The sequence below is a fragment of the Canis lupus genome, chromosome 8, assembly GCF_003254725.2.
Source record: "Canis lupus dingo isolate Sandy chromosome 8, ASM325472v2, whole genome shotgun sequence".
In the NCBI taxonomy this organism is placed as follows: domain Eukaryota; kingdom Metazoa; phylum Chordata; class Mammalia; order Carnivora; family Canidae; genus Canis; species Canis lupus.
The window spans coordinates 49246994-49261174 of NC_064250.1; the positions used below are offsets into that span (position 1 = coordinate 49246994).

At 38.3% G+C, this 14181-nt stretch overlaps 1 protein-coding gene across 5 annotated transcripts in view; it reads left to right on the plus strand.

The window, feature by feature from the left end:
* GPATCH2L (G-patch domain containing 2 like) overlaps positions 1-14181 on the plus strand; it is a 55812-nt gene that overhangs the window by 22369 nt on the left and 19262 nt on the right. For 4 of the 5 annotated variants that reach the window (XM_025442306.3, XM_025442303.3, XM_035720038.2 and 1 more), the window contains 5 exons: positions 114-290; positions 1854-1933; positions 4852-4910; positions 7877-7931; positions 10166-10251. In XM_025442306.3, the coding sequence (XP_025298091.1) occupies positions 114-290; positions 1854-1933; positions 4852-4910; positions 7877-7931; positions 10166-10251 (457 nt within the window). Of the gene's footprint in view, positions 1-113; positions 291-1853; positions 1934-4851; positions 4911-7780; positions 7821-7876; positions 7932-10165; positions 10252-14181 lie in introns of all 5 variants that reach the window. The other variant, XM_025442305.3, reaches the window with a different exon arrangement.

Genomic DNA, 14181 nt, shown 5'->3' on the forward strand with positions numbered 1-14181 from the left:
CCCATTTGGCTTTCCATGGAGCATGTTAAAATTCCAACTTACGAGCTTTGTGTAGTGGCAGTATCGTAGCCAATGAGATTTATCCAGCTTTTGATATGATCTCTTTATTTTAGGGGATGATGAGCAGAGTGATTGGTTCTATGAGGGAGAGTGTGTCCCAGGATTCACTGTTCCTAATCTTCTGCCCAAGTGGGCTCCTGATCATTGCTCTGAAGTAGAAAGAATGGATTCTGGACTGGATAAACTTTCTGATTCCACATTCCTTTTACCTTCTCGACCAGCTCAAAGAGGTAAGTTCTGAGAAGACCAAAATGCTCCACACTTTTAATGGTTCTCTTTGGGGAGAATCATCCCATGGCAAGCATACTCATGCCTCTAAGCATGCATTAATTATCTGAATTTTGGAGCTAGTCCAGGGATTTTTCTAGAAGATTCAGGGGTGAGTCTCAAAGCTTGAGGTTCTCCATTCGTACCTAAATCAACCCATGGAGACTCTTGGGATATCTATTAGCAGGGCATTCCTTCAGCTTGCTATTGCCATTTGTGCCAGATTTAGGAAGCCTAGCAGCGTGTCACTGCTGCTTACCTGCTGTGAAACCGATGGGCTATGGAGTGCTCAGTGGGAACCTGAAGTATTGGATCTTGGAAGAGAACAGATTTCAGTAAGAACATTCACATACAAGGTATAATGACATTTTTTTTTAATTGGATGATTTTAAAATAATTTCCTTAAATAACTTTTATTTTATTCTATTATTATGGACTTAAACACAAATACTTCCTTTCCCTTTGCTCTTCCTTTACTTAGGATGTAGCAAGGTAGAGTGGAAAGCGCCTAGGACAAGGGGAAGGAACTGTGGTGATAATATTCTCCAGTACTATCTTCTTAGCTCTGGGACTGTGACAGTCACTTTATTTCCTTGGGCCATCGGGGTCATCAGTTTAAATAATAGCGACTTTGAGCAAACTGTTGCAGAGGTTTCTTTTAGCTCTATAAATTTATGATTCTAGGGTGCCCAGTAGTCAGTAATCAATCGGTTAGTCAGTTATCAAGTATTTATTGGGCATCTCTTGGTGATCAGAATTATGCCGAGAGCTGTTAACTCCTGTAGCATTTTGTTTTTTTTTTTTTTTTTTTTTTCCTGTAGCATTTTGTTACAATGAATTTGGATGATTGAGAATCCTTTTCAAAACAGTTGGCTCTTGGTAAAGATAATTGCCTGGCAGGCACATGTTTGCTACTGTAATAACTTTCATGAAACGTTTTAGTGACCATTTCTGAAAGTTCTTTATGGACCTCTTAAAATGCACACAAGTATATGCCTATGATTCCATACCCAGAGACAGTGTCATTGATAACACTTTGGTGTGGATTCTTCCATTTGTGTTTTTTTAATGTGTAGAACACATACAGCAACTAGAAAAAATGGGCTTATACTCTACAGGGTATTTTTACTATTATTTTATGACTTACATGTTTTTGAGATAATAACTAGCATTTAATTTGTAATTAGAAATTGTTGATGGTGCCTTATATTTGTGTGGTGTTTTCAGTTTATAGAGTACCTTTCCTGTGCTACTTCATCGAGTCTTCAGATCAGCTATGTAAGATAGGACTGAGCAAGTGATTATCCCACCTTTGTAGGTGAGGATGCCTAGGTCAGAGGTAAAGACACACCTATGATCATACTGCAAGGCATGATAATAATAAATCCTTGGCAAATAGACTAGTGATACTAGCTTAAGGGTCAGTCTAGTAAGATCCTGGGGAGGAAGGCCTTTGGTATACTAGAGGCATATCATCACTAAGGAGTCTTCTGCATTCTGTTTCTGAGGACTTTCTTTTTTTTTAGGGTACCATGCCCGCTTGAATCGTCTGCCTGGAGCTGCAGCTCGATGCCTCAGAAAGGGCCGAAGAAGGCTTGCTGGGAAGGTAACTGCTCTCACTGTCTACTGGGCTCACTGGGAAGACAGTATTTTCCCTTTGGGATTTGTGTACCTTGATAATCAAAGGTGCTGCAGAACTCCCCTGGAGTAAATGAAGCCAACTGAAATATTTTTCAAGTTCATAAGAATGAACCTTATATAGGATATAAATGGTACACACATAAAAGATGAAGCTTAACTCATACAGAAGTTTTGACAAAGCAAACACTGTTATGACAGTTTGTCTATAAATCTACAGGCCTGATCTTGTCTCTTCTACTCTTTTGATTAATCTTATAACATTATTGTAGAAGTTAAAATACTCTTGGCTTCTTTATAACTCCTCCTGAATTCATGAATGCTTCTTCTGTCCTAACTTTGATTCTAGAATTCGTTAAAAAAAAAAACAAAACTGGAAAGAAAACCTCAGATTTCACAGCTTCTCCTTGGCCATGAGGGAGGAATTTCTACCACTTACGCAGTTCTGCCTTTGCCCAGCGGCTCTGCTGGACACCCAGTTCATTTAATCCTTCCAACAACCTTGTAGAAGAGTTGATGTTTCCACTTAGCAGATGAGGAAAACTTGGGTTCAAAGAAGCTATGTAAATGGAAGTAGCAGAAGAGAGAATTGAACTCAGTTGTACTTTTATCTTTTCTAATTTAAATTTTAAAAATTATTTTTAAAAAAAAAAAAATAAAAATAAAAATTATTTTTAGAAAAAGATTATTATTTATTTGAGAGAGAGTGAGAGAGAGCATGAGTGGGGGGAGGGGTAGAAGGAGAGGGATAAGCAGGCTCCCCACTGATCAGGAAGCCCCACGCAGGGCTCAGTCTTAGTACCCTGGGATCATGACCTGAGCTGAAGGCAGACATTTAACTGACTGACCCACCCAGGTACTCCTAAAAATTATTTTAATTAACTTTTACTCTAGCTTTGAGATTGAAGGTAAGTTGAACCTGGGGCTCATACCTAGTTAGAGAAAATGGTGGTGAGCAAAAGGCAAGGGAGTGAGAGGCATCTCAGAACATTAATTCGTTCACTGCATAAATATTTAGAATGCCTACCAAGTGTCAGGCTCTGTGCCAGGCTAGGTACAAGTGATCACAGCCACAGCCTGGCTACCCTCAGGGAGCTACTGTTCTGTAGTTGAAATAGAGAACTGTTTATTTCCAGGTGAACGGAGATATTTTTAATCTTTAAATTCAATTTCAAATCTCTTAATTAGAAAAACATTTGATTATTGGAAGAACGATATCTTCTTCTTTTGGCTCATTGATTTCTCAGACAAGAAAATGCTCCTTTTGCTGTTCTGGGAGCTTATTCTTAGTTAATAGGACAGCTAATAGGGTAGGAGTACATGAGGTGGAGGGAGGCAGGAGGTTGGGAGTAGGAAGCAGAGAGATGGTTTTATTTTTTCTGTGTATTAGTTAGGCTTGAAAGATAATGTTTTACCTACTATCTACCTTACTTTGTTTCAGCTCCTATAAGAGCCTTCCATTTCCAGAGAAGTAAATCAGTTCATCTTGAAGGCTTCCTTTAGCTTGCCTGAAAGGAAACTCTAGGGCCTATTGGATGTGCCTCTAAGAATTTCAAATGAATAGGATAATATTTACTTGTTTAATTCATCTTCATCACCTTAAAGGGATATTTGTCATTTCTAGCAGAGGTCAATGTTCTGCCCCCCTACTTCCCCCTCCCCCACCTCTCTGCTCTTTTTCTAAATTGTAATCATAAATAATGAGTTTCATTCACAGCTCTCTGCCAGCGAGCTGCTAATTACGCAAAGTACTGCTTGTAATTTACACAGTAATAAACTGTAAATTTAAACATTACGGCACTTTAAGTTAATAATTTTCTGCAGTAACAAATAGCTCATTTTTCACCCATCCTTTCCCTTGGCCCCACTACTATGGCTATGTCTGTGACCAGGAGGTATGTGTGTAAGGGATGAAGAATGTGAAGAATACAGTATGTGAAGCCTTTTCATTTAGCTCCACTCCCGCCCAGAATCTGACCTCGCATCAATTTTTCTAGAGTCAGTTCTGCTAAAATGTGTAACCCTAATATTTTAGGCTAATCCGCACACATAAATGAATACCGATCATAATGTTTGCCCAGTAACAAATGTAACAGGCTTGACATTCACGCCCATGACTTATCCTCTCTCATCTTATCACTTAACTCATATGTGTATAACTCTTATTCATGTACTATCAGCGCACTTCCCCAGGTACAGTCATAGGCATTCATTGTAAATGTACTCAAGTTAAATGAAGGGTGAGTGCCTTGTGCCAGTTTTTAATTTTTTTGGAGGTGATTAGTTTCTGATTTGCTTGTGGTGTTACGGGTAAGATTTCATATTATAGTCTTAAGAACCCTAAATTTAAGGACCAATTTGTACAAACATCTGTTTTACTCTAAGAGATGATGCTTAACAGACAAGATAGGGTAACAGTTTTTTTTAAGTTACAAAATTCCTTTAATATGTGTACATTTAGTTAGCAGATTTTAGGTGTTACCAGTGAGGACTGGGTAAATTTCCCATCATGATGGTTTTTGGGGCTGTAATCATATGATCTGAGGGAGTTTGGTGTGCAGCCTGTTAAAAATCAGCTGTTGTTGGATTTTTAAAAGTTGTTTTTTCTACTATATACTTTAATAACTCACTGTATTAAAATGCTATATAATATAGTAAACAAGGTTTGTAATGACTTTTTTTGGAACACTGGAGAAAAGTCTAGAATAACCTTTTAAAATAGATTCCCATAAAAAGAAATAAACTTGCTGTTGGGTTTTAAGATTGACATTTGACATGTGCCTTTGAGGTTGCTGGCACAGTTTTGGGAAAGTGTGAACTTGATGACAGATCATACTTTGTTTGTTTCTGTGGTTAGATGACATGCTTGTCTTCTTGCCATTGCAGGAGACCAGCATAAGTACTGAGAGGATAGGCCACATCATTAGTGACCCTCGGCAGAAGGAGTAAGTGCTTATATATTTATGCATTATCCTAGCCCATTCCTTAGAGTAGGAAGCAGAGGGAAGTTTTATGAACGAACGTAGAAATCTGACTTTAGAGCTGATTGAGAAAATCTTACAGATTTGTACTTCACAACAGTTAACATGGCTAACACCCTAAACTCATGAGAGAGATTTTTTTTTTTCCTTTCTAGACTAGTTTTTATTTCTTTGCTGTTTATATGTACAGGTGATTGCATTTTAAAAGTAGCCTCCAATTAGGATGTCACTACTTATATATTTATATTGAGGTGAATTTGGCATATAACATTACATAAGTTTCAGGTGTACAGCATTGTAATTTTCAGTATTTTTATCCACCTCAAAGTGATCATCACCATAAATCTAAGTACCATCCATCAGCTTGAAATGGAGCCCTTTCAACCACCCCTCAACCCCCTTCCACTCTGATAACTACCAATCCATTTCCTATGTGTTTTGTTTTGTTTTATTCTTTCATTTGTTTTTAGATCCCACATATAAATGATATCATACAGTATCTGTCTTCTCTCTCTGATTTATTCATTTAACCTAAACCCTCAGGGTTCATCCATGTTGTCACAAATGGCAAGATTTCCTTCCTTTTTTTAATGACTGAATAGTATTCCATTGTGTGTATGTATATTTATGTATACACTACATGTTTTTTATCCACTGGTGGACACTTTGTTGTTTCCATATCTTGGCCATTGTAAATAATGCTTAAGTGAACATAGAGGTATATATATCTTTTCCAGTCAGTGTCTCCATATTCTTTGGATAAATATTCAGACATGGAATAGCTGGATCACATGGTAGATCTATTTTTAATTTTTTGAGGAATCTCCATACTGTTTTCCAGAGTGGCTGCACCAATTTACATTCCCACCAACGATATACAAAGATTCCCTTTTCTTCCCATCCTCACCAACACTTGTTATTGTTTTGTTGGAAATAGCCATTCTAATAAGCATGAAGTGATATCTCATTGATATTGAGCATCTTTCAGTAGTGCCTATAGTGCCTGTAGGCCTGTATGTCTTTGGGGAGATGTTCTTTACAACCTCTGCCCGCCCATCTTTTAATTTTTTTGGGGGGGGGGTTGTTGTTGAGTTATATGAATTCTTTATATATTTGGGATGTTAATCCTTTATCTGATATGATATGCAATATCTTCTCCCATTCAGGAGGTTTCCATTTTGTTTTATTGAGGATTTCCTTTGCTCATAGAAGCTTTTTAGTCTGATGTCCCATTTATTTATTTATTTTTGTTTCCCTTGCCTTTGGAGTCAGATAAAAAAAAAATCAAAAGAGACCCATGTCAAGGAGCTTACTACCTATGTGTTCTTCTAGGGATGTTATACTTTCAAATTCTATATTGAAGTCCTTAATCATTTATTTTGAATTAATTTTTGTGTGTGGTGAAAGATAGTGATCTAGTTTTCTTCTTTTGTATGTGGCTGTCCAGTTTTCCCAAAATTGTTTACTGAAGAGACTGTCTTTTCCCTGTAGTATATTCTTGCTTCCTGTGTTGTAAATTAATAGACTATATATGCATGGATTTATTTCTGTCTATTCTGAAATAAGGCTGTCTATTCTGTTCCATTAATCTATGTGTCTGTTTTTATGTCCATACCATAGTATTTTGGTTACTATACCTTTGAAGTATAATTGGAAACCAGGGAGCATGATACCTCAGCTTTGTTCTTCTTTCTTAAGATTGCTGTGGGTATTGGGGTCTTTTGTAGTTCATACAAATTTTTAGAATTATTTGTTCTAGTTCTGTGAGGTATGCTATTGGGATTTGAATCTGTAGGTTGCTTTGGACAGTTTAACAATGTTAATTCTTGTATGGACAATTTAACAATGTTAGTTCTTCCAGGCTATGAGCATGGAATATCTTTCCATATATCTGTGTCTTCAGTTTCTTTCATCCCTATCTTGTAGTTTTTAGTGTCCAGTTCCTTCACCTCCTCAGTTAAATTTATTCCTGGGTATTTTATTCTTTCTGAGGTCATTGTAAGTGGGACTGTTTTCTCATTTCTCTGCTAGTTAATTATTAGTGTTGAGAAATACAGGTTTCTGTACGTTGATTTTTATCCTGCAGCTTTCCTGATTTCGTTTATCAGTTCTAACACTGTTTTGATGGAGTCCTTAGGGTTTTCTATGTATGGTATCATGTCATCTGCAAACTGATAATTTTACTTCTTTCTTTACAGAATATTCTGTTTTAAGCTCATTTTTCTGTCTCTTAAATTTTTTTTGTTCAAAACGGGTGATTGCCTCTATATTCTCCTATAGGCTTTTCCCATTTTTAGACCTCTATCTAGAGAAATATGTTTTTGTCTTCACTACTGTGGTACATGCAACTGGAAAGCCTGTGTGCAGTGATAGGAAAATTATTCTTCACTTTATTGTGACAGCTTTGTCCCCTAACATGATTGGCTGTTGGATGTCTCCTGTATGCTTCATGATCCTATACTCATTAGCCTGGTCAAATTTGTCATTTACAAAATAGGCAAGATGTGAATACGCTTTGTGTTCTCATTGAATTTGGGAATCTGTTGTCACTATTCAGCTGAGAGTATGTTGGTGTTACACTGTAATCTTGGTCTGTTTTTAGAGTCCAGTGTTTTATATTTCATTACAAAGCTTTTTCCTTTGAAGAATTATTTTTTACACAAAAAAGTTTGTGCGCACTTACCATCCCTCTTCATTTCTCCTCCAGTTCTTCCTTTTCCCCAGTTCTTTCTTGGTCTTCACTTGGTTACCCCAGCATTTGTTTTCTTCTCCTCCTCTATAATTGCCAACCGCTGCTTTTATTGTTTTCTTTCCTGTTCTCTCCCTGTCTTTAGTTTCTGGTTACCGTCAGCTGGGAAAAGAGAACGAAATCAGGTAAGATCGCTTTTCTTTGTCATCTTTATTTTATCATTTGATTTCCTTTTCTTTAGAAAGAATAAAGCATTGGCTTCTGATTTTCCTCACATTTCTGCTTGTGCACATGAGGTAAGGCTCCTGTTCCCTCTGTTATTCTGATTTTTTTTTTTTTAGAGGACTGTTGTCTAAGATTATCTGATATTCACTGATAAGAACTGTAGCTGAGTCCCCTTTTTAGCTTCCACTGTGTTTTTCGATTTATTACTTGTCATGTATATCTCATAGGGATCCGTTTTTTTTATTTTAGTTTTGAACTTTGCAGTAAGAAATCAGAATAAACCTTGTTTGCTTGTGGTTCAGTTCAGCACCAGGATCCTGCGCTGAGAAGTACAGTGGTGAAGCCAGCACCCAGGGAGCAGAAAAAGGGTGGGCTGTTGGGAGTGGACTTATTAGTCTCTTAGTCCCTTCCCTCGGGACTCCCTAGCAGAGGGCCCCTGGCAAATCTGGGCCTTTGTAGGGGTCATAATTTAAAAATTACTGACAGCAGCTATCAATATATTCCTTTAATGTTTGAAGCTTTTGATTTTTGTGGGAATAGAGGTTGCCTTATGTCGATTAGGTATAAAATAAATGAAGACTGGTAGGTAAAAATCTCAGGCTTCCTGTTGCTCAGAGTTTTTGTTTGGTGTTTTGACTACTTAGGACGTATTAAATTGGTGTACAGTTTAGACTTGGAACTTTCCTCCTGAAGTTACTATTTCAAAATGAATTAGAGCAGTGATACACCTAACTGGTGTGTATTTAAGAGATAATTGTAGATGGTGTTGGACATACGATTATTACATTAAGTTATAATTTGTTTTAAAAAATATAATCATTATATCAATCTTGTTCCATGGAAATACAGTGAGGACAAGGCTGAGTAAAAGTAATTGGTATGAAGAAAAATAATATGTAAATACAGTGCAGGTGGTGAGCAGATAAAGAAAAAGTCATGAAGGTGGTATGTGAGAGACTGCAGCTTGGGAAACATGAAGCCAGGGTACCAATTGTGTTTGCATCAGAGGATGTAAAGGCAGAAGAAGATCTGTGATGATCACCTAGTCCAGATCTGTTATTTACAAATAAGATTTAAAAGATCTGCCAAAAGTCATACTTCTTTGTAAATTCTTTTGAAATTATCATTCAGAGTTCTTCTGGTCTTAAGATATATTTTGTTCTGATATTTGGGGAGAGAATTATTTATTCTGGGAGAAGTCCAAAGAAAGCTAGAAAACAGAAGGTAAGGTATTTTTATATATTGTATCCAGGTTTGATCCTCACAACCACTTTTTAAGATAAGTCTTACAGAAGAGAAGTTGGAATTATAAACTGAAAACAGTATTTAACTTAGCCCCCACAGTAGTCCTGTAAAATAGGTCAGATAAGCAGTGCTTCCATTATACAGATGAGGATAGTAAAGCTCAAAGAAATTATGTAGTTTTTAATGTATGGCAACTCAGGGATAGACTGGAATTATATGTTAAGTATTTTATTTTTTAAAGATTTATTTATTCATGAGAGACACAGAGGCAGAGACATAGGCAGAGGGAGAAGGAGGCTTCTCTCAGGGAGTCTGAGGTGGGACTCAATCCTGGGACCCAGAATCATGACCTGAGCTGAAGGCAGACACTTAACTGCTGAGCCACCCACACATCCCTAAATATTAGGTATTTTAATTCTTAATCTAGTTCTGTGTCTACTAACACTGCTGCTGGCATGTGTTAACCAGTTATTTACTGGAAACATTGATCAGGATAAGGAAATTAAAAGATAATTTCATACTAGTTTTCTTAGGAACAAGGGCTAATAATCAATAGCCTAAGTTCTTGTTATGTCAAATAGAAAGTACTATCATTTTTTTTTTTAAGATTTTATTTATTCGTGAGAGACACAGAGAGAGGCAGACATAGGCAGAGGGAGAAGCAGGCTCCATGCAGGGAGCCTGATGTGGGACTCGATCCTGGTACTCCAGGATCATGCCCTGAGCCGAAAGCAGATGTGCCCAACTGCTGAGCCACCCAGGCATCCCTAAAAAGTACTATCTCCTGCCATTTAAGTAATTGTCATGTACTAAAAGTTTTTGAAAAATTGTTACTTCCCAAGGAATAGCCTTTTTTTTGAGGTGTGTGGGATCAGTATACTATATTCATGGTTGCAACTTTAGTGAATGATGTCTGCTGTATGGTAAAAGGGTTGTGAATGGTCAAAGAGGCAAAAAGTAATCGAACAGCAGGTCACTCTTTAGGATCGGGTGTTTTGTGTTTTGTTTTGTTTTTTTTTTCATATAAGCTTTCCTAAAATAATCTCATTTATTCCTGCAGTTTAATCCTCTGTCTCCCCTTTATTCCTTGGACGTTCTCACTGATGCTTCTCACCGAAGATGTTCACCAGCACACTGCTCTGCCAGGTAATTGTCTTCTAGGGATGGTTTTCTTTCAGATAATACCATTTCCTTTTTTATAACACTTTTCAAATTATAAAGTGTATTTCTGTATAGTATCCAATTTGATCTTTATAACAACTTTTAGAGGCCAGTAGATGTTTTACAGATACAGAAATTGAGGCAGAATGTTGAAGTAACTTTCCTATGATCACATGGCTAGTATGTGGTTTAAGTCTCAACTATGACCTAAGTCTTCTAACTTGTATTAGAGCATAGATTCTTTTTTGTTTTGTTTTTTAAGTAGCTCCTTGCTGGGTGTGAAACCCAATGCGGAGCTTGAATTTACAACCCTGAGATTAAGACCTGAGCTGAAATCAAGAGTCAGACACCTAACCACCTGAGCCACCCAAGCACCCCTAAGTCTTCTGACTTATATTTTCTATTCTTCTGCTAAATGGTTCTTGCCATGACCTGCAAAACTCTGTGTAATTTACCTTCTGCCTGCATGTCCAGCCTCCTTTCTTATACTTCTTTCTCCTCACTAGGGGAGAGGTCCAGCTGTGCCAGGGAGCTCAGCTCCATTTTGTTCATCAAAAATAGCAACCCTTTCCTGCTTCTGAATCTTCACACTTATTCCCTTTGTCTGGACTCCTGTATTAAGCCTCTTCTCATGGTTGGCTACGTCTCATCTCAACTCAGGGAGGACCTCTCAGACCATCTTATCTAAAGGAGCCACCTCCACCTCCACTGCTCTCTCCTCATCGATTTCTTTCCACTAAAGCTTTATCACAGTCTACAATGAATTTGCTCATTGGGCATCCCCCTCCAACTTTTTTCTCCTGTCTCTCTCACTAGTGTATAAGCTTCGAAGTATAGGACTTTGTTTTATCTTGTTTCCTGATAATATCCCTAGCACTTAACACAGTGTCTGGCACTTACTAGACATTCGGTATATATTTGTCAGAATGAATCCTTTGCCAGTGTAGCAGAATGAATCCTGTGTCCTTCAATATAAATTATCTGGAGTTAGATGACATGGGAAGTAAACGTGGTTTTAATGGTAGCATCTCCTAGCAGGGTTATTGCGCACAAAAGAGGAGCTAATAGGCTGAACCATAGAACTTTTATTATTTCTAGTAGCACAGAGAATTTTTTTCCAAGATTCTGATATGGATTTTTCTTTTTTTCTTCTTAATTCATTCTTACATGGATATGTTCATAGATTGGTGTGCAGGCACAAGAAATTATCTTTTCACAGATCCAATGAGAACTTCCACTATAATAAATTCATACTACTACTACTGCCAACTGTCAGCCCTTCTATGGAAGAAGTAATATATCAAAGAAGAAAGTCTTTTGAAAGAGAGACCCTCACAAATGTTGTTACTAAGAACATGGAAAATTTTGTGAGATGATCATAAACTACTTCTGTAAGGCCTTGTCGTTAGTAGCATGCTGTTTGTTCATTATTCACTCAATCCGCACTTACTGACTCCATACCATGTGCCAGGCTGTTTGTTTAGCTACTACCCGTAGGAGTTTCTTTTGAGAAAGTCAGGCATGGAAATCAGCAGTTACAGCGTGGAGTGACAAGTTTGTAAAAATGTACACCAGAATGATACGAAGCACAAAAGACAGGCTTCTAAGTCAGAGGCTCAGGGAGGTTTTCTTAGAGGAGGTGATCCTCAACTTGTTTTGAAAGACCCAAGATTTCATTGCATAGAAAAGCAGTCCTCCAGCTTTTTGTCTTAATACCACATGAAATAATGGCTATGTATACTCTTTGGGAAGATTATATGAATAGCATCATATCCTGTCAGATGCAGAAAGTAGATTCTTTGCCCTCCTCCATTTACCTCTGTTACCTAGAGTTGTGCCATGCTGTGCCGAGATCAGTATCCACACTTTTATCAGGTTTCCTTTTGCTTTTAAAGCCTCATCCTGGCTGGAGTGGGTGTCAGCTTTTTGTTTCTTTATGTATCTTATTATCCACATCATTGTCTTCGTTCTCCTGCTGACAGTGCTGTGGCCAGACTTGGAAATATAAGGAAGTCTAGGCTCTGTTTCTGGTACAGTCAGCTCTAGGGAAATATTGCTTATTGCTTTAGACCATTGCTGCAAACAAGGTGAGGGAATGTAGACAATTCTAGCTCATCCTTGTCCTTCTAGATGTCATTCCCAGGGCAATGGATACACAGAGGGTTGCATTCTTTGGGGTAGGGGAAGACATTTTTTAAACTTACATATCTTATCTGATCCTTTAAAAATGTGGTTTCTTGTTTTAAATTGTACATAGAGAAATCTAGTAGCATATATACATATTAATGTTTATTACATACATAAAGGGTTTTGTGGAAATGTTTTACTCATGAGGGAGCACAGTCAATGGTTTGGCAGCTATGGCTCTGTGGGAAATGGTCAGCAGAAGTGACTGCTAAGCAATTTTTAGAAACCCTGGGTGATGAGACCCTGAGCCCCCAGGGCATCCTCTCACTCCTTTGAAGGCAGGGGGTTGGGCAGGCCCTGCCCAGCAAGAAGTCAGTTGAGAAGGAGCCATCTAGCTCTGGTGTGGCTGAAGGATTAGATGGACTTCAGAGCTGGATGGTTGGCTTTGCACAGAGTGGACACCATTTAACAAAGCCTGGCATCTAGCAAGGAATGTTAAAGAGCTGTGGTGGCAGGGAAGAGGCAGGTGAATGACTGTATTAAAAACTGTTTCGAATGGAAATTTTATCTTTTTCTTGTTCCATTTTATTTGTAGTAGGAAAAGATTTCTTTCAAAGCGTCTGGGCAGCCTTGGGAATTTCACACCTATCATTAGAACGGGGTGTGTGTGTGTGTGTGTGTGTGTGTGTGGTGACTATGTTATCATTAGTGGTATAATTTTATTTTGCGAAGAGAGAAGTGTTTCCTGTTTTATCACAGCTTTCCCCGAGGAGGGCTGGTGTATTAATTTGCTGTATTGCCTCCTGGCTGTTCCCAGGCTGTTTTTCCTCTTCATCATGGAATTTTTAATGGCCCTGGTGCCTCTTGGGAAGCATGTGAGGAAGAGTTCCTCAGGGAGTGCTTCCCTTTTTTCACATGCCTATAATTACTCTCCTTTAAGAGCACAAAGAGTTTGATAATCATGCCTGAACTGTGAAGGTTTCTTCTTGTCGGGTTACTGAGCTGAGGCTGCTTCTTGCCTGGACATTGCCTGTTCCCCTCACCCAAACACTCAACTGCAAGAGGCTGAGGACCCCTCAACCACCCTCTCACTACTGGAGCCATTCAGCTCTGGTTCTCAGGGTGAGGCCTGGGGGCCACTGGGAGGCCATGGGTAACCTCAGGTACTCTTTTGATTAGTATTTCATTGCTAAAAACAAGGAAATGATGGGACTGTGATTTTTTTTTTTTTTTAATTTTTATTTATTTATGATAGTCACACAGAGAGAAAGAGAGAGAGGCAGAGACACAGGCAGAGGGAGAAGCAGGCTCCATGCACCGGGAGCCCGATGTGGGATTCGATCCTGGGTCTCCAGGATCGCGCCCTGGGCCAAAGGCAGGCGCCAAACCGCTGCGCCACCCAGGGATCCCGGGACTGTGATTTTAAGAGAACACTGTATTGATGTATTATTTTAATACAGCCCAGATGGCAGGTGCAATGGATCAGTAAGGGGGTCTTTGTGGTCTTTGTACCACCTGATAGATTTATGGGCTATGAGGTTTTCAGAAATACCACTCTAGAAATACTTAAATTTGGTGTTTTTCAACTCTCACTGCACTTTTGAATCCACTGAAAAGCTTTAAAAAATATAGCCATGCTGAACCCCACTCCAGAGATTCTGATTTAACTGATTTGGGATGAGGCCTGAGCATTGGCATTATTTTAAAGTTGCCAGGTTACTCTAATACACAGCTGGGGTTATGAACTGTTGTCTTAAATGCATATGATTTTATGACTGTGCTTTGTAA